Source organism: Phodopus roborovskii, unplaced genomic scaffold (assembly GCF_943737965.1).
Source record: "Phodopus roborovskii unplaced genomic scaffold, PHOROB, whole genome shotgun sequence".
In the NCBI taxonomy this organism is placed as follows: Eukaryota; Metazoa; Chordata; class Mammalia; order Rodentia; family Cricetidae; genus Phodopus; species Phodopus roborovskii.
Window position 1 is genome coordinate 51,341,376 of NW_026126407.1, and position 17,882 is coordinate 51,359,257.

Sequence of the window (17,882 nt, forward strand, 5' to 3'; positions counted from 1 at the left end):
GTTGGGGACCACTCAGGATAGTTGGGTTCTGTGGGAATGTTTCAGTAAGGTGCTCCAGGTACAGTAGAAGGCAGGCAAGAGGCCACAGGTGAAGACATTGTAGCCTGGATCCTTATCCTCACCTTTTTCTTATTTTCAGCCATGAATGTAGGTTGGCCCTCACCTGGCTGGGCAAGAGTGCTTGCTTGGAAGGGCCAGTTTGAGATTAACTGTGTCTCTTCCCTGCAGCATGTGGATGGCAGTTTCTCCGTGAAGCCATTAAAGCAGAAGCAAATTGTAAGTGGACCCTTGAGTTGCAAAAAACACACTCATAATGCTGGTGTAAACACATACCCAGATTCCATGGGCTGTTCTTTCTGGTCATGTAGGAGCTGTTTGCCTGAGTCTGCCCTCTTGTGCTCTGGGATATTGGGCTCTGTGTTTTGTGTGCATGGGTTGTATAGCTACCCTGTGCTATAGCAACCAGATCAGGTCCCTGACTCCTGCCCAGTTTGAACCATGATGTATAGAATACAAGTTAGTTTTTGTATTTGCTAAATGAGTGGGCAGGGAAGGTAAGGAAAGACAGGAAACAGAAATATGGCATCTGTCTCTTGCTTACAAATTACTGGAAGTAAAGCAGCACTGGGCAAAGACTGGATTGGCTCTTTGAGACCCAAGAGGGGAGGTGTCCCAGGGTGCAGGGGAGACTGGGAAAGCTTCTCTTGGGATTCATACATTCTTGATCCTTCATAGGGCAGTTACTCCTGGTGGCCTACTTGAGCAATATAAGGATTTAGTGGGATGCCTAACTAGAATCATTTGAGACCTTAGTCATGAGATTGAAAGGCAAGAGCCTGTGTTCCAAGGCAAGGCCATGGTTAGCAATCATCTTGTGTGTAGCTACCCAAGTGCCTGAGACCTGCTTAAAGTTACAATGTGTGTGTTAGCCTTTAAAGGAGAGATAGAGTGAACCCTGGCAGGTTCAGACCCTGATGATAGTTGGGCAGAAGACCCCACCAGGGGTTGGGACATTTGTTTCCTGAAAGCCAGCTAGCAGGATCCTAGCTTTCTAGAGGGATACTATGGCCCATGGAACTTTGTAGTAACTTGGAGCACTTCAGGTCAGGTCAGCATGAGGCCTTTTGGTCAGAAGTGATTGGTTTTGTGTCTAAGACCAGATACTGATTTTTGTCTCTTGGGGAAAGAACAGTTGCAGGCTTGCAATCTGCTGCCTACAGACAGCAGCTCTGGCCCTCTTATGGGTGACAGAGGGGGTCCAAAGTATTTGTTTTCTGGTAATGGGGATATTTGTGGACAGCTTGGAGCCAGGCCTTCTGGGATAGATGGATAGGATCATCGGCTTCATCATTCGCTGTTCCCTGTGTTGCTTGCTGAGCTCAGCAGAGGACATTGTTCCTGTCATTTATTTACCCTTCTTTAGGAGGAGGGGTTCAACAGGTCACACAGATTTCTCAGCCACACTTTCTGTGGGACATGAGCTCTGGAGGTAACCTAGGTATAGAGATGCCCACTAGTGGAGACTGACCAGACCCCAGCACATCTCTCTGCTCTCTAGGTGGATCGTGTCAGCTACCTGTTGCAGGAGATCTACGGAATCGAGAATAAGAACAACCAAGAGACCAAGGTGTGTCCTTGTGGGCAGCTAATTGGATTTCAGGCTAGCAACATGACTCAGGTTTCTAACTGCCTTTTAGAAGCCCACTCACTGATGATGTGCTGAGGCTTCCAAAGCCTGACCCAGTGCCCACAAACTTTGATGGGAAGGCCTTTCCCTCGAGGTCCAGAGCCCCAGACTCAGTTCTTTTTCCTTAATCTCTTTTTAGCAGTTAAGCTAACCAGGCTTTTTTGTTTGTCTCTGACTGACTGACTACCTGAGAAGTAGCAATTCAAATGAGAATGACTTATTTCAGCTCATAGTTTTACAGGTGTCAGTCCACCATGTCAGGGAAAGTGAGGTGAAGCTCATGGCATGGCAGCTACCTGAAGCTACCTGCCCCCCGAAGGATCTGCCGTTAGTGACCTGCTTCCTAGAGTTCCTGGACCTCCCCTAACAGCTGGGTTTTAGAGCCTCCAATCTATAAGCCTTTTACAGGGACAGTTCATATACACCCCCCCAACTACAGCAGAAGACAGCAGTTTTTGAAATGTTTTGTTTTTCCCCCCAGCAAGTTGACAGCAAGTTGTTTGAATCACTAAATTGTCATAATAGTATTTTTGGCTTCATGAGCCATCTGTGGTTTGTTTCTTTTTTATGACAAAGTCTCACTGTGTAGTTGTGGCCCAGGAACTTACTCTGTAGACCAGGCTGGCCTCAAGCTCACAGAGATCACCTGCCTCCACTTCCTGAGTGCCGGGATTAAAGGTGTGCTGGTTTAACCATCTGGTTTTTATGGCAGCAACTTGGTGGTGCTGCAGCCATAGCTTAGAAGCAGCCCCAGACAGTGCAAAGATGGTTAAATGTGTCAGTGTTCCAAAACAGCAGGTTCAATTAACCCAGTTCATGTTTTAAGATATTTGCTCACTCCCTTTCCAGGTCCTGGTGTGGTTTCTGAAAACTGATACAAAGTTTTTCCAAGTTAGATCTACTCAATGATTCTGGCTGAATAGACAGTCCCAGCAGTTACAGACACATGGTTCAGCTATCCTTCCTTTCTGTGCTTCTTTATAGCAGAAAGAGTTATCATATTTGGGTTTAGGGAAGGGAAGGCTTTTCCCCTCCATGTGAGCCTGGTGCTTTCCCCACGGTGTGTCCCTGACCCCTCCTACTCCCTTTGCCATAAAGTCCCTGGGAATGATGGCACACATAAACACAGGAGGGCATGCTCAAGGCAGCCTCAGGTCCACCTGTAGGCTCTTGTGAAGCCACTGATGCACTGGCCCTTGTCTCCACAGCCATCTGATGACGAGAACAGTGACAACAGCAGTGAATGTGTGGTGTGCCTGTCAGACCTGAGGGACACGCTGATCCTGCCCTGCCGCCACCTGTGCCTCTGTACTTCCTGTGCTGACACGTTGCGGTACCAGGCCAACAATTGCCCCATCTGCCGGCTGCGTGAGCATTACCCAGGGCTCTGTTTGTGAAAGATACAGGAGAATTAGGGCTGCCTATTCCAGGCAGTCTGGGGACCACTCTTGTATGAGAAATGGAAACTCCATGAGTTTTTCACACAAGGCATGATGTTGATCCTTCTGCCTCTAGGACAGGAAAACATTAGAAGGAAGACACGGAAGTGCTCCAGGGCAGATAAAGCTCTGAACAAGATCTATTGTCACAGTTACATAGGAACTATTTTTGAAAATATTAAAGTGAGTCAATAGCAGAACATTGTGCTGGATGGAAAGTGAGCAGGTAGTGGTCAGGTTGTCTGTCACATGGTAGACTGGAAGGAAACTCACCCAAGGTTGTGGTTAATAAAGTGTCAAAAATGGTTTCTTCACTCAGAAATGGTGGGGTTTAGGCTTCTGCTCTTGATCCCACAGTCTGAAAGCATCATATCATGATGGTAGTCCCCTAAGAGTCAGGTGTGTGTTCATGAAATGTGTGAGTTTGCACTGTGGCAGTTCCGGTGGGTCATAGGACAGGTTGCATATACAGACGGGCTGGTCTGGGTCTCTCCCAGTGTCCAGGGGAAGGCCCATCTGAGGTAGAACATGGGACCACAGGTGGGCTGACATGGGCAGTTCATAGTCCTTTTTGCATTTGGAGCAGGCAGTGTGCCAGCCTGGATTTGTGCAGGCTTTGGTGCCCACATGTGGCAGAGGTACTATTCTTACATGTGTGGTCCCCAGAGAAGAGGATGGCCAGAGTTGTGCCATCTTTTCAGAGCAGTCCTTTTAGCACCGTCCTATGTGAGCCTACCATCCTGAGTACACACAGGATGCTGCTTCGGGTCCCGAGACCTCCCTGCAGGCCTCAGTCTGTGAGAAGTGGTGGCTAGTGAAGCTGAGCACCAGTGTTCCCACTTGTCCCGGCCTCCTGGGGCAGTCTCGGAGTGTGTTGTTGGGACCCAGAGGTCAGAGCAGGGCTGGAGTAAGTGTGTGTCCTAGGCTAGAGTACAAATACAGAGCCATGAATCCCAGTTCCACCCTGAAGTGCATGCCCTTCCTCATCTGTTGCTGTGTAACCAAGTATGGGTGGTTGTGGAGAAGTGAGGCTGTTGTAGGAACCCCAGAGGGACAGGGCATACAGGCCATGTATTTTCGTGTCCTGTGCTGGAAGCAGATGGGAAACTGCACGACAAACCACAGGAGTGATGGGTTGTAGTCAGGATAGCAGCTGTGTATAGGGCTGAGGTTGGAAGAATGGAAAGAAAAGGCCCTGATGTGGGATCTGCAAGGCCTTAGAACTTACTGCAGGTACCAGGACCTGCCACTAGGCCTCTGAAATCTTCCTGTGTGGCATGGCTTCAAGTTGGGGTGCTCAAATAGGAGGTAGAGATGGAAGCTTCCTATCACAGACTGAAAATACAGATGTGGATAGAAAGGTGCCACTGTTCTGTGGGCTTCTCTGATTCCTCAGCACCAGGGTGCTGAGGCATATCTTATTTGACCCTGATTTATGACACATTTGTCATAGATTCATGGACTTTATCTCCACTCCCTGTGTCTTAGGAATGTAATCCTGTTTCATGCTGGCCCACTCTTGTGGGCAGAACAGGCACTAGGAGATACTCTTTGTCCTAATTTGTCCTTTGTGCTACATAACCAGTGTCTGTCCCAGTTATCTCTGTGGTAGACATTGTACTTCCCTGCTCCTGTCCTGCCTTCTAAGCTCACAGGCAGGAGCCTGAAGTCTGTGTGGTCCCCACTGTTTCAGCCTACTGGTGTGAGTGGTGGCCACAGCCACTGTGACTTGAACAGAGGGGTCCTCAAACAGTTGTTGGTCTTTTAGAAACGGTCCCTTAGAAGCTGCCCATCTGTTAAGGATCCCCTCTGCCTCAGATTCTTGGGCACTGTGAGTGGCAGTGTCCGCAGTCTGTCAGAGTGTCCATCTGTCTATGCCTCTAAGACACTGTCCTTGTTCACATGTTTCACTTTCTTTCTGCCACAGCATTCCGAGCTCTCCTGCAGATCCGGGCTGTTCGGAAGAAGCCAGGGGCCCTGTCTCCCATCTCTTTCAGCCCTGTCTTGGCCCAGAGTGTGGACCATGATGAGCACTCTGTAAGTGCCTTTCCTCCTTCACCTTGCCTACTAGGAAGGCATGGCCCCACAGCAGCCTGTGAGCTATTAATCAGGGACCAGGCTCTGCTGGGCAAGGGTAGGACCTCCTCAGAGCTCTGTTGAATGTTTGCCCCCATCTGTACTGTGCAGTGCACTCTGAGCAGCCTCCTGTATGTTACTGCCTGTGGGCTGGCTTCAGCCTCAACCTGGAGGCCCCTTCTATATACTGAATGTCTGCCTAGGTAAATCTTGCTTCAGGCAGACCAGGAAGGTCTTGTCAATTAAAGAACCTACAAGCAAGACATAAGTAAGGGATGAGACTCACAGAAGTGCTCAGAGATGGGGAGAGAGGTGCCTAGAAATAGGTGAGAGTGTGCAGGAAAAGCTGAGGCAGTTGGGGACTGAGGGATAGCTCAGTCTGGGCCAAGACCTTCTTGGTTCCCATGAGCATCTGCTGCAGGGACTGCTATGCTACCTTTTGAAGGCCTTGCCTCCAGTTTAAGAAGAAAGAACAATAAGCTCTATGGCCTGGACATCTGGGGGAACATAGCTTTTGCTCCTGGAAGGCCTGCTTTATTTATTTACAGTCAGCAAGCTCAGCAGGTGTGATGTACTCTCACAGTAGACTTCTGAAAACTGGGCCAATATTTTTTGTTTGTTTTGTTGTTTTCCAATGCAGGGTTTTCCTCTGTAGCCATGGCTGTTCTGGAACTTACTCTGTAGATCAGGCTGGTCTTGAACTCAGGTCCACCTGTCTCTGCCTCCTGAGTGCTGAGATTAATGGTGTGTGCCACTGCACCTGTCCTAGGCCAACATTTAAAAGCCTAGAAGTACATTGTTGGCCTTTCTTTCAAAAACCAGTTAGCATTCAGGTACCTGGACTAGAGGTGTAGCATCCTCACTCCAGTGGGTCATCCCACTGCCCCACACACAAAGGCCCCTGAAACACTTCTGCCTTTTAGCATACTGTGTGGGTTTTGATTAAAGGTCATACACTCACCAACCATGTGCTTGCTGGTTGCAGGAGAGGTGGCTCTGAGGTGGGGCCACCTGGTGAAGGAGGGGCTCTGAGTGTTGTACAGGGACCTGCCAGTGCTTGACAGTGCTGGGCTTGTTGGTTTTGTCCTGGTGGCTGAAGCCCAGGTAGGTCCTTTCCTATTTTCCCTCTTATCCTGAGCGAGCCAGTTATAGGGGGGGTGTAACCTTGATTGGTAATGAGCCAGAAGCTCTAGTCTGCCCTGGGAGCCACGTGCCTTTTTCAGGATTCTGAGTACCTAAGTGGGTTCTTGTTCTCTGCCACCTGCTCTGGGAAGTACCCAGATAAGGTAATGGTGAGGCTGAAGGTCAAGTCACTCTCATGTCTCCTTGGCCAAGACCTCTTGATCTGGGGAGACCCAGACCATGAATGGATTAGGTTGAGGTTAGGTTTCCCTCTGCTTGGGACCCTCTACAGGAACTGCTTATATATGTGCAGGGAGCCTGCACAGGGCCCTGATGAAGAATTTTTCTTGCGGGGCGTTGGCGGCACACACCTATAGTTACAGCACTCAGAAGGCAGAGGCAGGCAGATCTCTGTGAGTTCAAGACCAGCCTGGTCTACAAGAGCTAGTTCCAGGACAGGCTCCAAAGCCACAGAGAAACCCTGTCTTTGGGGGGAAAAAAGTAGTAGTAGAAGAAGAAGAATTTTTCATGTGTTGAATGTGGTCTTAAGGTCAACCATAATTTTAGAATTCCTGGGTGTGCATGGAGGGCAGCAAACCAGAGGCCCGCCTCACCCCACCAATCCTCATGCCATGTGGAGGTTAGAAGTTGTAAAACATGTGATTTTTATTTTGACAGTGTCCCTTTAAAAAATCAAAGTCGCACCCTGCCTCCCTGGCCAGCAAGAAACCTAAAAGGGAAACAGTAAGTGTGTTTGGTCAAATAGCTCTGTTTTTGCCCTAGACCCTTATTTTTAAACCAACTGTGGGAGGTCATTTTAACCCCAGGCTAATATGTTTAACACACTTTGTCAAATCCGCTCTCCCTAGTCCCGGTGTCCCTGCCCAGGAAGGGAGTTTTGTGGAACAAGCAAAGCTAAAGGTCTGTTGGCGCAAGGCCAGTTCTTTGGTGTTGGTGCCAGGTGGTAGCCAACCTCAGGCACCGCCCTTGTAGCCAGCTTTGCTCGCCGTGGCTTCTGAGTGCCCTGTTTCCCTTTTTTTTCTTGCTGGCAGTGGGATGGGTGTTGAAGGTGGAACTGATACCGCTGCTCCGTTTTGCACATGGCATCCCCTGCATGCTTGTTCGTGTTGCATCCCTGGCTGGCTGACTTTGAAGTTTAGCTCTTTGGGCCGAGGACTCTGGTTTTCTGACGTTTTCCCCTGCACCCCAGGGACCAGACAGGGAGAACAAAAGTCAGTAGCAGCCAGGCCAGACCTCTTCCTGGAGTTTCACTGGCCTGTTGAGAGCCCATTGAAAGCTAGTGTAACTGCAGGAAGAAGCTTGGGAAGCAGCAGGGTGTGTCCTTTATGACATGGTGGGGGGGTGGGTGGGTGTGGGAGGCAGTTGTTCACCTTTAAGTTGAAGGCAGGTGGGGATAGGTGAGAGTTAGCCAGAGGGCAAAGATCCAGCACTGGTCTGGTGTGTACCACCTGCTCCACAAGTGCCTCCCTACCCTACCCTGTTATTCACACTGCCGAGGGTGGGCAGGCCAGAGCCTCCTGGAGGAAGTTCTTAGGAGCACTGCCCCTCTACTAGATTTGTGAGAGCCCAAGGGGGCAATGCAGCATGATCTTTCCGCAGCACTCTGTGGCCTGACTGCTTTTCTCTGGAAGCTGGGCGTGTTCCTTCTCCTTTACCCCTGCCAAATCCATCTATTCCTAATGAGGGGCTGCAGTAGCCAGTACCCATCCATATTCCCACTGCCATGCTGCTTGAGGTCCCCAGAGGCCATACTTCCCCTGGTCCAGGGCAGCACTGTCGATGGTCTTCTGCCTCTGGCATGGCTCTCTGCTCTGCTCTGCCTGCTCCTGAGTTCTCTTGCTGTCACTAACCCCTCACACATTCCTGCAAGCTGGGAACAGCAAGCCATGTCAGGGATTGGCAGTGATGGGGACAATGGCTTTTGCAGACCTTGCTAATCAATCTGGGTATTGAGGTATGTGCTGGAGCTGGTGGCTGAGGGACTCCTGAATAGGATAGCTTCCACTCTTCAAGATAGCTTTGATAAGAGCTGGGGATTAAGTTCCTGGAAGGTGGCATGAGCAAGACACAGTCAGCAAAGCAGGTCTGGGGAGGAGAATGTCTCATTTCTGGGGCTTCATGGCTGTAGACAGGGAGCTTCCTTCCTGGCTGGGCCTTCCTCATTGATTTTTGTCCCCACAGAGTTCTGACAGTGTCCCACCTGGCTATGAGCCCATCTCCTTGCTTGAGGCACTCAATGGTCTACGGGCTGTCTCCCCAGCTATCCCATCAGCCCCCCTCTATGAGGAAATCACCTACTCAGGCATCTCTGATGGTCTGTCCCAGGCCAGTTGTCCTCTTGCTGGACTCGATCGAATCATAGAAAGTGGCCTACAGAAGGGCAAGCCACAGAGCAAGTCTCCAGACAGGTGAGGCCACTGCCCAGTCTCCCTCGGTGATGTGCCATCCATCATGTTGAGTGAAAGAGAGAGTGTGTAAGGGGGTGGGGGAGAGATCCGATTATGTGTGCATGTGAGACTTGCATGGTTTCTCTGTTGTTTTACAGAACTTTATGATGCATTTTGTTTCTTGATCACTGGGACTCAAAAGGTCCAGCAGTAGGTCAGACTCTGTATAGTTGATGACAGCCAGCAACATTGAACAGAACAGTACATCAGGAAAGGGGCTGGGCGGAGGCTCCCAGGGTCCCCAAGGCCCAAAGTACACCAGCTGCTAACTCAGTAAATTGTGCAGACTGTCCACAGAACTGATTTGAATCTATGGTTTTGATTTTGTTTTTGTTTGTTTGTTTGTTTGTTTGTTTTGAGACAGGATTTCTCTGTGAAATAGTCCTGGCTGTCCTGGAACTCACTCTGTAGACCAGGGTGGTCTCAAACTCACAGAGATCCACCTGCCTTTACCCCCCCTCCAAGTGCTGGGATTAAAGGCGTGCGTCACCACTGCCTGGCTGAATCTAGGAATTTTTGACATTAACAGCTGGTCACAAAAGCATGTCTCATCAAGGAACCAGCAGTGACAGCTGAAACTGGGGATGCTGAGGCGTGAAGCAGATATACCTTGTGTCTTAGGATCACTATTGCTGTGATAAAACACCTTGACCAAAAGCAAGATGGGGAGGAAAGGGTTTATTTGGCTTACTCTTCCACATCTTACTGCATCAACTCAAACAGGCAGGAGCCTGGAGGCAGGAGCTGATGCAGAGACCATGGAGGGTGCTGCTTACTTGTTTGCTCCTCGTGGCTTGCTCACTTGCTTTCTTTCTTACAGAACCTAGGACCACCAGCCCTGGATGGCACCACCTGCAATGGGCTGGGCCCTTCCCTATCGATCACTAATAAAGAAAATGTTGGACAGGCTTGCCTGCAGCCCAGTATTATGGAGTTTTTAAAATTTATGCTCCTGCTCTTGGATGACTTTAGTTTGTATCAAGTTGACATAAAACTAGCCAGCACACTTTGTTGCTACTGCCACCCATGTGCTCCCTTTCCAGGCTTTGAGCAGTGGCTCTTTCCATGGCTTGTGTATCTGGTTGTACTGGCTTTCTACTTCAACAGGTTATAAACATTGTTTTTATAGTAGCAAGAGAATATAAATGGATATTTTTGCTAGGTGGTCCCCACTTCTTTTTATACCGATAATATTATTTTTAGTTAGCATACAAAATAGTAACGCTCATTATGACATTTTTATACATCTGTATCATTATTGTGCAGACACACCTCTCTTACACACCCTATACTGGCTCCTTTCCTCTCCCTAAATAGTCACATTGTATATACATCTTATTACTCTGTATTGTAGCTGCCCCCTTTTGGCCACTTCACACAATGCCCTTCTGTTTTCATGTCCTACTTGTTAATATGCTTAGTTTAAAATCTGGGTCTGGCTAATTTTCTTTAATCTCTAGTTTTAGCAATTTTCCTGCTAATGATATCAACACACGTGTGTGTGCGTGCGTGCGTGCGTGCGTGCGTGCGTGCGTGTGTGTGTGTGTGTGTGTGTGTGTGTGTGTGTGTGTTTATTTGTTTAGGTTTTTTGAGACAGGATTTCTTTGTGTAACCCTGACTATCCTGGAACTAGCTCTGTAGACCATGCTGGGCTTGAACTTAGGGATCTTCCAACTTCTGCCTCCTAAGTGCTGGGATTAAAGGCATGTACCACTGTGCCTGACAGTTTTATTCTTTTTGCTTCTTCTGAGATGCTCTCAGGCAGCCTAGGCTGGCTGACCTAGAAGCCCTGATTCTCCTGCCCTTACTCCTAAGTGCTGGGATTATAGGCATGCGCCACTACTATGGGCTATATTTCTTTTGCAAACTGCCTTGAATTCATTTAATGATTGGATAGTTTGGTGTTTGTAGTACATCTTTTTGAGCTCCTATGTGTCCAAGATATTAATCTTCTGTCAGAGGTTGTTTTGTGTATCTGTGTTTTTCTGGAGTTTGTCCAAAGTCCATGTACTTGCCAGGCTAGTGCTCTACTGCAGAGCCCCAGCTTCATCCTCAATATCACAAGGGTCCTCTCCAGTGCCACATTCCTTGGGCTGCTCAAGAGTCAGTCTTGCTCCCTTAGAGACTAGCATGGCGTGGCTAATCAGTCTTACTGTGTTGACTCCTTAAGGAGAAAAGTGTAAGAAAGGTATGTGTTTTGTAAGCTGCCCAGGTCCTTGTACATGGCAGAGCAACTCCAAAGACACAGAGTCCCTTCTGTTGTTTGCCTGGGCCTCAATGTGTCTCTTCTAGTGTCGGGCTGGGAGGCTTGTGCTGATATCTTTGGGAGTGGGAGGGTTATTGGGCTGGTCCACCTTCCTGGTTGTTCAGGCTCTCCCTGGGGGCCTCAGGAAGGTCTGCTTTTTGAATCTTTGCAGAGATGCCACCTCTCCCCCAAAGGCCCCTTTCATGTCTCCAGGTGTGTGTGCAAAGGCTGCTGGTCCATGTGGCTTTTGCTAGGCTTGCATTCCTCACCTAGCCATCCTACAATCTTGCTTCCTTCCTCTCTCCAGCACCCTGCGGTCTCCATCATCCCCCATCCATGAGGAGGATGAGGAGAAGCTTTCTGAGGACTCTGATGCTCCTGTCCCACCAAGTGGTGTGGAGCTTGCACTGAGGGAGAGCAGCTCCCCTGAGGTGAGGCTGGCTTCTGGTGAGGCCCTGACGGCCTTCTCGGGACTCCCTTGATGATTCTGAGCCCTCACTAGCCCTCTAGGCACTGCCACACTTATGTTACAGCCAGACAGATAAGTTAGTGTCCTTGACTGGGCTAGGTGCCCTGGGGTGGAGTCACTTTGAGTACTTATAAGCAAGACCACATGTGAAGCATAGCTTCCAGTGACATCATTGTGTCACTCAGTGGCAGCTGCTGCCCACTGCCCTTAGCCTAGTCTCAGGAATTTGGCCCATTTGACCTGAGGATGTCTGCACCAGAGGCCTTTCCTCTTTGTCTCCTAGAGTTTCGGAACAGAAGAGGTGGATGAACCGTCACTCAAGCAAGGTGAGCCCCTTCTCCCAAGCCTGTCCCCAAGCCCTTGGTAAGCTTTGGGTCCTGGCTAGGGAAAACTCCCAGCTCTTACTTTCTGGAACCTGGTGTGCAGGAGTGATAAGGACATTGTGTTAATGGCCAGCACCTCATGTGTGTCCAGGAAGGGGTGCCCAGGTGTGGGAGTTATTTGTCTTGGTGTGTTTTGTAGTTACCTGACTGTCTTTTTTCCTGATGAATTGATGACAGCTGGTGTCTCCTCACCTCCCTATAGTGAAGGGCTTAATGGGTAGCTTAGGAGGCTTGGGTTGCCCCACCCCTCTTGCAGGCCATGTCTGGTGATAAGAAGTCCCCCAAGCCTGCTTCTGCTTAGTCCTTACTATGTCTAACTGGCAGTAAGGTCCATAGGATGGGAATGCAATTGCACCTGCTCTGTTGTGTCCTACATCCTGCTGAGAGGTCTCCTTATGTGAGGCCCGCTTGCAGGGGCCGGTGGCCCTGGGTGTGAGTGAGGTGGTGCCCTCTTGGAGCCGTGTGCTGTGTCTTTAGCCCCTCTAGCCTGACCTTGTATTTCCATCTTCTGTCTCAGGCAGGGAGGCTCTCAACTTCCCACCTAAGGCCTAGACTTCTCCCATATGCGGAGAGCTCTTTACCCAGGCAGAAAAGTCACCCATAGGAATGCAGGCACAAGCTGTTGAGTACTTGTGTGAGGTAAGAGTAGCCATGGTCCTCAGGGCTGCTCCAGAAATCTTCCCTGAAGCCCACTGCCACTCAGGTTAATGGGGCCACTCCTATATGCGCAATTTCAAGGAAGAGCAAAAGACAGCTACTACCGTCACCAGACAGATTGGTTCGAAATAAAAGAAACAAAACTTCCCACATTATGCACATGCTCACTAATTTGGTCCCTGGAGTTTACAGGGTCAGAATGGACCACAAGGACCTGTCCCTACCTATGTGTCCTGATTTCTTTCCTCTACCTGCTGCAGGGAGCCAAGTGCCCTCTATTGATGATGTCCTGCAGGATGGCAGCCCCCAACACCATGGTTGCAACCAGACTGTCCCTCCTGCCGACATTTACCTACCAGGTAATAGCACCAGGTCCTCTATAGACATTTGTGTAGAGGAAGGAAAGGGGAGTCTGAGACCTATTGCATCCTTCAGGGACCAGATCATCTCTCTGACTCTGTGCCCTGCTCACCCCCACAGCGGGATCAGGCCAGGCTTAGGCTGCTTGCAGGCTTCCTGCAGACCCTAGATAAACTTGGCCTGAGGAAGGCATGCCAGGCTGTTGCAGAAGGACAAAGTCCTTTTTCTGGCTGCTGCCTGATGGGGCCCAGGGAGGCCAATCTCACTCTACTGAGACTGCAGTCTCTCTCCATCTGTGGCCCTTGCTAGAGAGACATTTGCCTGTGGGTGACCTGGGCCACTGCCCAGTACGGCACTATATTCCAAGTCAGGTCAGAGAATACACTGGTCAGACCACAGGCAGGGGGCCATGAACTTGCTATTCTTTTTCTAAAGGTTTAGGCACAGGCTGTCACTTAGTTCCTCTTCTGTCTGCTCTGTGGGAATAAGCTCCTTAGCTTTATACTTGGGGCTCACACTTGGGCCTCCAAATCTGGGATAGAAGTAGTTCTTTCAAACTTACAAGTGTTCTGCTTTTGTGAGTTCTGATAAACAGCCATTACACCTTCTGAGACTGATTCTTAGAAGCACCAACTTAAGGAGATGGGCTACTCTCATGTGTCAGGGAGGCCCCTTTGCCCCCTGCTTGGCCCTAAGGTCAGTGTTGCTCACTTTTCCAGGGCCACTTGGTATTGGGTGATTGTGGCATCCTTTGGTGAGTAGGGCCTCCCATCTGCCCCTGTCTTCTGGATGTGAAGTGACCCATAGGGGTCATCAAGGGTGGGAGAATAGCTATAGGTCATCTTACTGGATCACTATGGCCTATCCAAAACAAACCCATAGGTGCAGTGTGTTTGGAACCAGCATGTCCTAAAGGGCACAAGTCCAGTATGTTCTTGGAAGCACCTCAAGTGCCCATCTTTATTGTAAATTTGGCTAAGCAGGGAGCTGGAAAAGTTCTCTGGGTCTTTTGAGTCACCAGTATGAGCTTTGCTCCTGCAGGTGGACTTGAAGGCACCTTTACTGTCCAGCAAAAAATACTTCATCCCCTGTGTGGCCTGCAGTATATCAGGACTGGTCACAGGGACAACTCTAGGCAGGGGTCTCAGGCCTCGTTTAAATCCACCAAATGGGTGGGAGGCAATCAGCTGGAGAAGCTGTAGGAGACACAAGATCTACGTGTACTGTTGGAGAAGAGCCGGCCTTGGCCAGTTCTGCACAGGGACTGCTTCTGGATCTTAGCCACTCTCTGAGAACCACCCATTATACAGGCTTGCTCTGTGACAGGAACACAGGTTGCTATCTCTGCACATTTTGTTGGAGCTACCATTGATGAGTGTCAGTGCTGGAGGGTGGGGGGAGGGACTTGTGTAACAGTTATACATACCTGCATGTCTCTCCCTACATGATGGCACCTACTGTCTTTTCTGCCAGCTCTTGTCAGAGAAGGCTGCATATCTTTCATCTTTGTGAGAAGCATACATGCAGCTGGTGTCTTTACTTTCTGACAGTGGCACCACTACCTCCTGGATGCTGCTGAATTCACTGGATCCAAGTCCCCTAGAGATGAATAAAATGGGGTGGGGGAAGTCCATAAAAGTATTGGAAAAGTGGGTGTCTCTGCTAGGCGTTCTCCCTGGTCCATAGCCACAAGAGGAACTTTGCCTGCTGCCTTCACAGTATACACGTCTCTCTCTTTGCTAGAAAGTTGTCCAGGATCTATCCTGGTTGTACCTCTTGGTTGTAGCAGGCAGTGTGTGGGCAGTCTGTTTCTAGTCAGTTCCCCACCCTGACCCTAAGGTCCATGTCTTTCTGCTAACTGAGCTCCATCTGTCTCTCCCTCCTCTCTGCACAGCCCTGGGTCCTGAGTCCTGCTCTGTTGGTATAGAGGAGTAAGCTGGTACGTGACCTTTCCTCCACACTTCTGGTGGCTTGGCTGGGTATATCTGCAAGGAAGAGCCCAGCCCTGAGGGTTCTTTCTGGATTCAGAGTCCAGAAACCACTGATGACTGCTTCACCTTTGTGTCTAAAAGGTGGTCTCCTGGGGTCCTGGCTTTGTAGCCAAAGGGTCTCCCATCCAGACAGGTGCTCATCCAGGCTCTTCCAAATAATAATGTAGGATCCTTTGAACAGTGATTCAGCCCAGGCTTCTGAAGTTGCTGATCCTTATAGTAAGGAATTGGAGGACTAGGGAGCCTAGGGACATTTGGGACAGCATCCTGTGGCTGTACACAGTAGTCTCACTGTGGTTTTTAAAAACAAAATTCAGTAGTGGTGAGAATTGGATCTAGGTAGGACACTCTGCAGTTGAGCAACATCCCCAGCCCTCCTTAGTTTTTTAGGTCTGCCCCTGGGCACAGACAGGGTCTTATTAAGTTCCCTAGGCTGGCCTTGAATGAACTTGTTCTGTAGCCCAAATACACATCCCTCCTACCTCAGCTATGGTTGTTGTTTTAAGCAATAGTTCAGATTTGCACAAGCCATGGGAGACACTAGATTACCTACTCCCATCAATGTTCCTGTTTGTGGGACATGTATGTCTTCCTAGGTCTCTTGTGTCCTGTGAGACTGGAGAGTGTTTAAGAGCACTGGCTGTGCTTCCAGAATACTCTGATTAAATTCCCAGCACCCAAATGGCAGCTCACAACCAAGGGATTAGACACTGTCTTCTGGCCTCCTTGGGCACCAGGCATGCAATTTCTGTACAGAGATATGTGCAGTCAAAACACTCATACATAAAATGAATATAAAAATACACATTAAAAAATAATGCCAGGTGTGGTGGCATTATCAATTATTATTAATTCCAGCAATTTAGGAGGCAGAGGCAGACAGGTCTCTTGAGTTTGAGGCCAGCTTGGTCTACAGAGAGTTCCAGGACAGCCAGGGCTACAGAGAAGCCTGTCTCAAAACAAACACACCCTCTCGCTTCCTGTCCAGAGAGCATCCCTCATGCCTTCCTTCACTTGTCACTGTGCCCTCTGTCCCCTTATCTGGCATACAACTTTCTCTCTTGTGCACTGCAGAGTTTTTTGTCTTGAGACCATCATTGTCACTGAGAACATGTCCATCTTGTCTCTGGAACCTTCTGTTGCATCACACACACAGTCTTAACAACCAATGGGATTGGTGCCCTGTCAGATTGGTAGCTGCTTTTCCATAGATGGCCCAGATTGCTGGTTACAGAAGCATCCCTGTAAACTAGGCCTACAGGCAGGGACTCTTTCTTCTTAAGGTTCTTACAGAGGGGCTGGTAACCTTTTGTGTCAGGGTTCCCCGGAAGGATGGCACCATGGCAGATTCACACAGCCTGTCTGGGATGTGCCTAGTTGGTGTCCAGACCTCTAGGCTGCAGCCCTCTCCCATCAGCCAGAGAGCTAGGCCTTCTTTGTTTTTTGGGGGGTTCATGGTTTCTCAGCTGCAACTGTGCATCATAAACAAAAGTGGTGTGTTGGAATTTAGGTTGAACTTCAGCAGTTAGAACTTAGGTCACAGCTAGGGATTGAACCACATAAAGGTGCTTTTGTGAGGCCACAGCTCCTAAAAAGGGTACGACCGTTTGTCTGTCTCACCTATTCTTCTGAGAACAACCTTTGCCCTGGGATAACACCACACAGCACCACAGAGCTGATATCTGGGACAGATGGGCTCTTGGGCCTGTTCTGCTCCAGTGGGGGGCTGCTTGCTCAGGCGACCCAAGTGCCACCTTGCTTTGTCCCCATCTGCTCACTTTTCCTGTGCTTGAGTTGGCTGGACTCCAGCTAACCCAGTTGCAAAGCTCTTGGCAGGGACTGTGCTGCCGAGGTCCAGGAATGGTAGTCCAGCTCAGGAGACCCTGAGGCCAGCAGCCCACAGCTGCTCTTTGCCTGAAGCTCTACTGGTTCTGAAGGGTGATAGATGTAACTCACTGCCTAGGACTGAAGGGTCCCTAGCCTTCTGTGAGGTCACATGTACTATTCCTGTCAGCTGGCATGTACCTGGTTACAAGGTAGAGGGGTGCTAGGTGGTTCTGCCCCCATGAGACTCTGGGTTGATGGGACTAGAGATGTGACCAGCTGCCCATCATGACTCCCCTTACTTTGCTCCCCTCTACAGGATGGTCCACCTCCATGGAGACGCCACACAGCCTTGGCACCACCAGCTCCCCCTGGCCTCTGCTGAGTGGCTCTAGTTCTGAGCCTGGAGCTACTGAGCTGACCCCACTCTGAGAGCCTGGCTCAGCTGGCAGCACAGAGCCCTCAGTATCCCCAAAATTGCCAGGAGACTTCCCTGGAGCCCAGTGAGACCCTGGCCTCTCCTATCTGCACACCTGATGTGGCCACCCAGCTTTGAGAGGCCATAGTGAACCTTGATCAAATTGCACAATGGACTACTCTTCCACACCTCGTCCTTTTTTATGGTCTATGTATTTGTAAATGGTACAAGATGAAGGACAGCAGCTTTCTCCATGGGCCATAGGCCCTAGAGGGGCTCCCAACTGCCAAGGTTGATGCTCTGAGCACTTAGCAAACCAGCAGAAGAGAATTGACCCATGGAGTAAAGTGTCATCCTCACAGATGTTCTAGAAGGTGGGCAGCCCAGGTTACGGTTGATGAAGGAAAAGGTGCCTGTCTACCTGTCCTGCGTGTGTCCTCCAAGGCAGCCAGGTTGTCACTGCTGCTTTCACCTTTTGTATGTCCTGTCCATGGGTGACCCTCCCGGGAACCTTCGGGCCCCCTCCTGCTCTGTTCTTCAACCTACTAGTGAGCTCTGGCAGCAGGGGCAGCTGTGGGCAAGACCTAGGAAGTCAGATATGTGAACAGCACAGCATTTGCGGTGGCTGGTATCCAGCACCCCTCACGGGTCCTGCTCCACTTGCTGCCTCACATGCCTCCAGGATGGAGATGTTCATGCTGGCAGGGAGCACTGCACACTCCCTGCCAGGGCAGAGCCTGAGC

The 17,882-nt window shown here is 49.8% G+C and overlaps 1 protein-coding gene across 10 annotated transcripts in view; it reads left to right on the forward strand.

Moving 5' to 3' along the window:
* Mgrn1 (mahogunin ring finger 1) overlaps positions 1-17,325 on the forward strand; it is a 58,548-nt gene extending 41,223 nt beyond the window's left edge. For 3 of the 10 annotated variants that reach the window (XM_051181333.1, XM_051181326.1, XM_051181327.1), the window contains exons 8-17: positions 229-276; positions 1,559-1,627; positions 2,896-3,055; positions 5,054-5,163; positions 7,003-7,068; positions 8,527-8,753; positions 11,345-11,468; positions 11,790-11,832; positions 12,807-12,905; positions 17,041-17,325. In XM_051181333.1, coding sequence (XP_051037290.1) covers positions 229-276; positions 1,559-1,627; positions 2,896-3,055; positions 5,054-5,163; positions 7,003-7,068; positions 8,527-8,753; positions 11,345-11,468; positions 11,790-11,832; positions 12,807-12,905; positions 17,041-17,153 — 1,059 coding nt within the window. In that variant the 3' untranslated portion in view covers positions 17,154-17,325. Of the gene's footprint in view, positions 1-228; positions 277-1,558; positions 1,628-2,895; positions 3,056-5,053; positions 5,164-7,002; positions 7,069-8,526; positions 8,754-11,344; positions 11,469-11,789; positions 11,833-12,806; positions 12,906-14,800; positions 14,846-17,040 lie in introns of all 10 variants that reach the window. The other 7 variants (XM_051181331.1, XM_051181332.1, XM_051181334.1 and 4 more) reach the window with 4 other exon arrangements.
* The last annotated feature ends 557 nt before the right edge of the window (positions 17,326-17,882 follow it).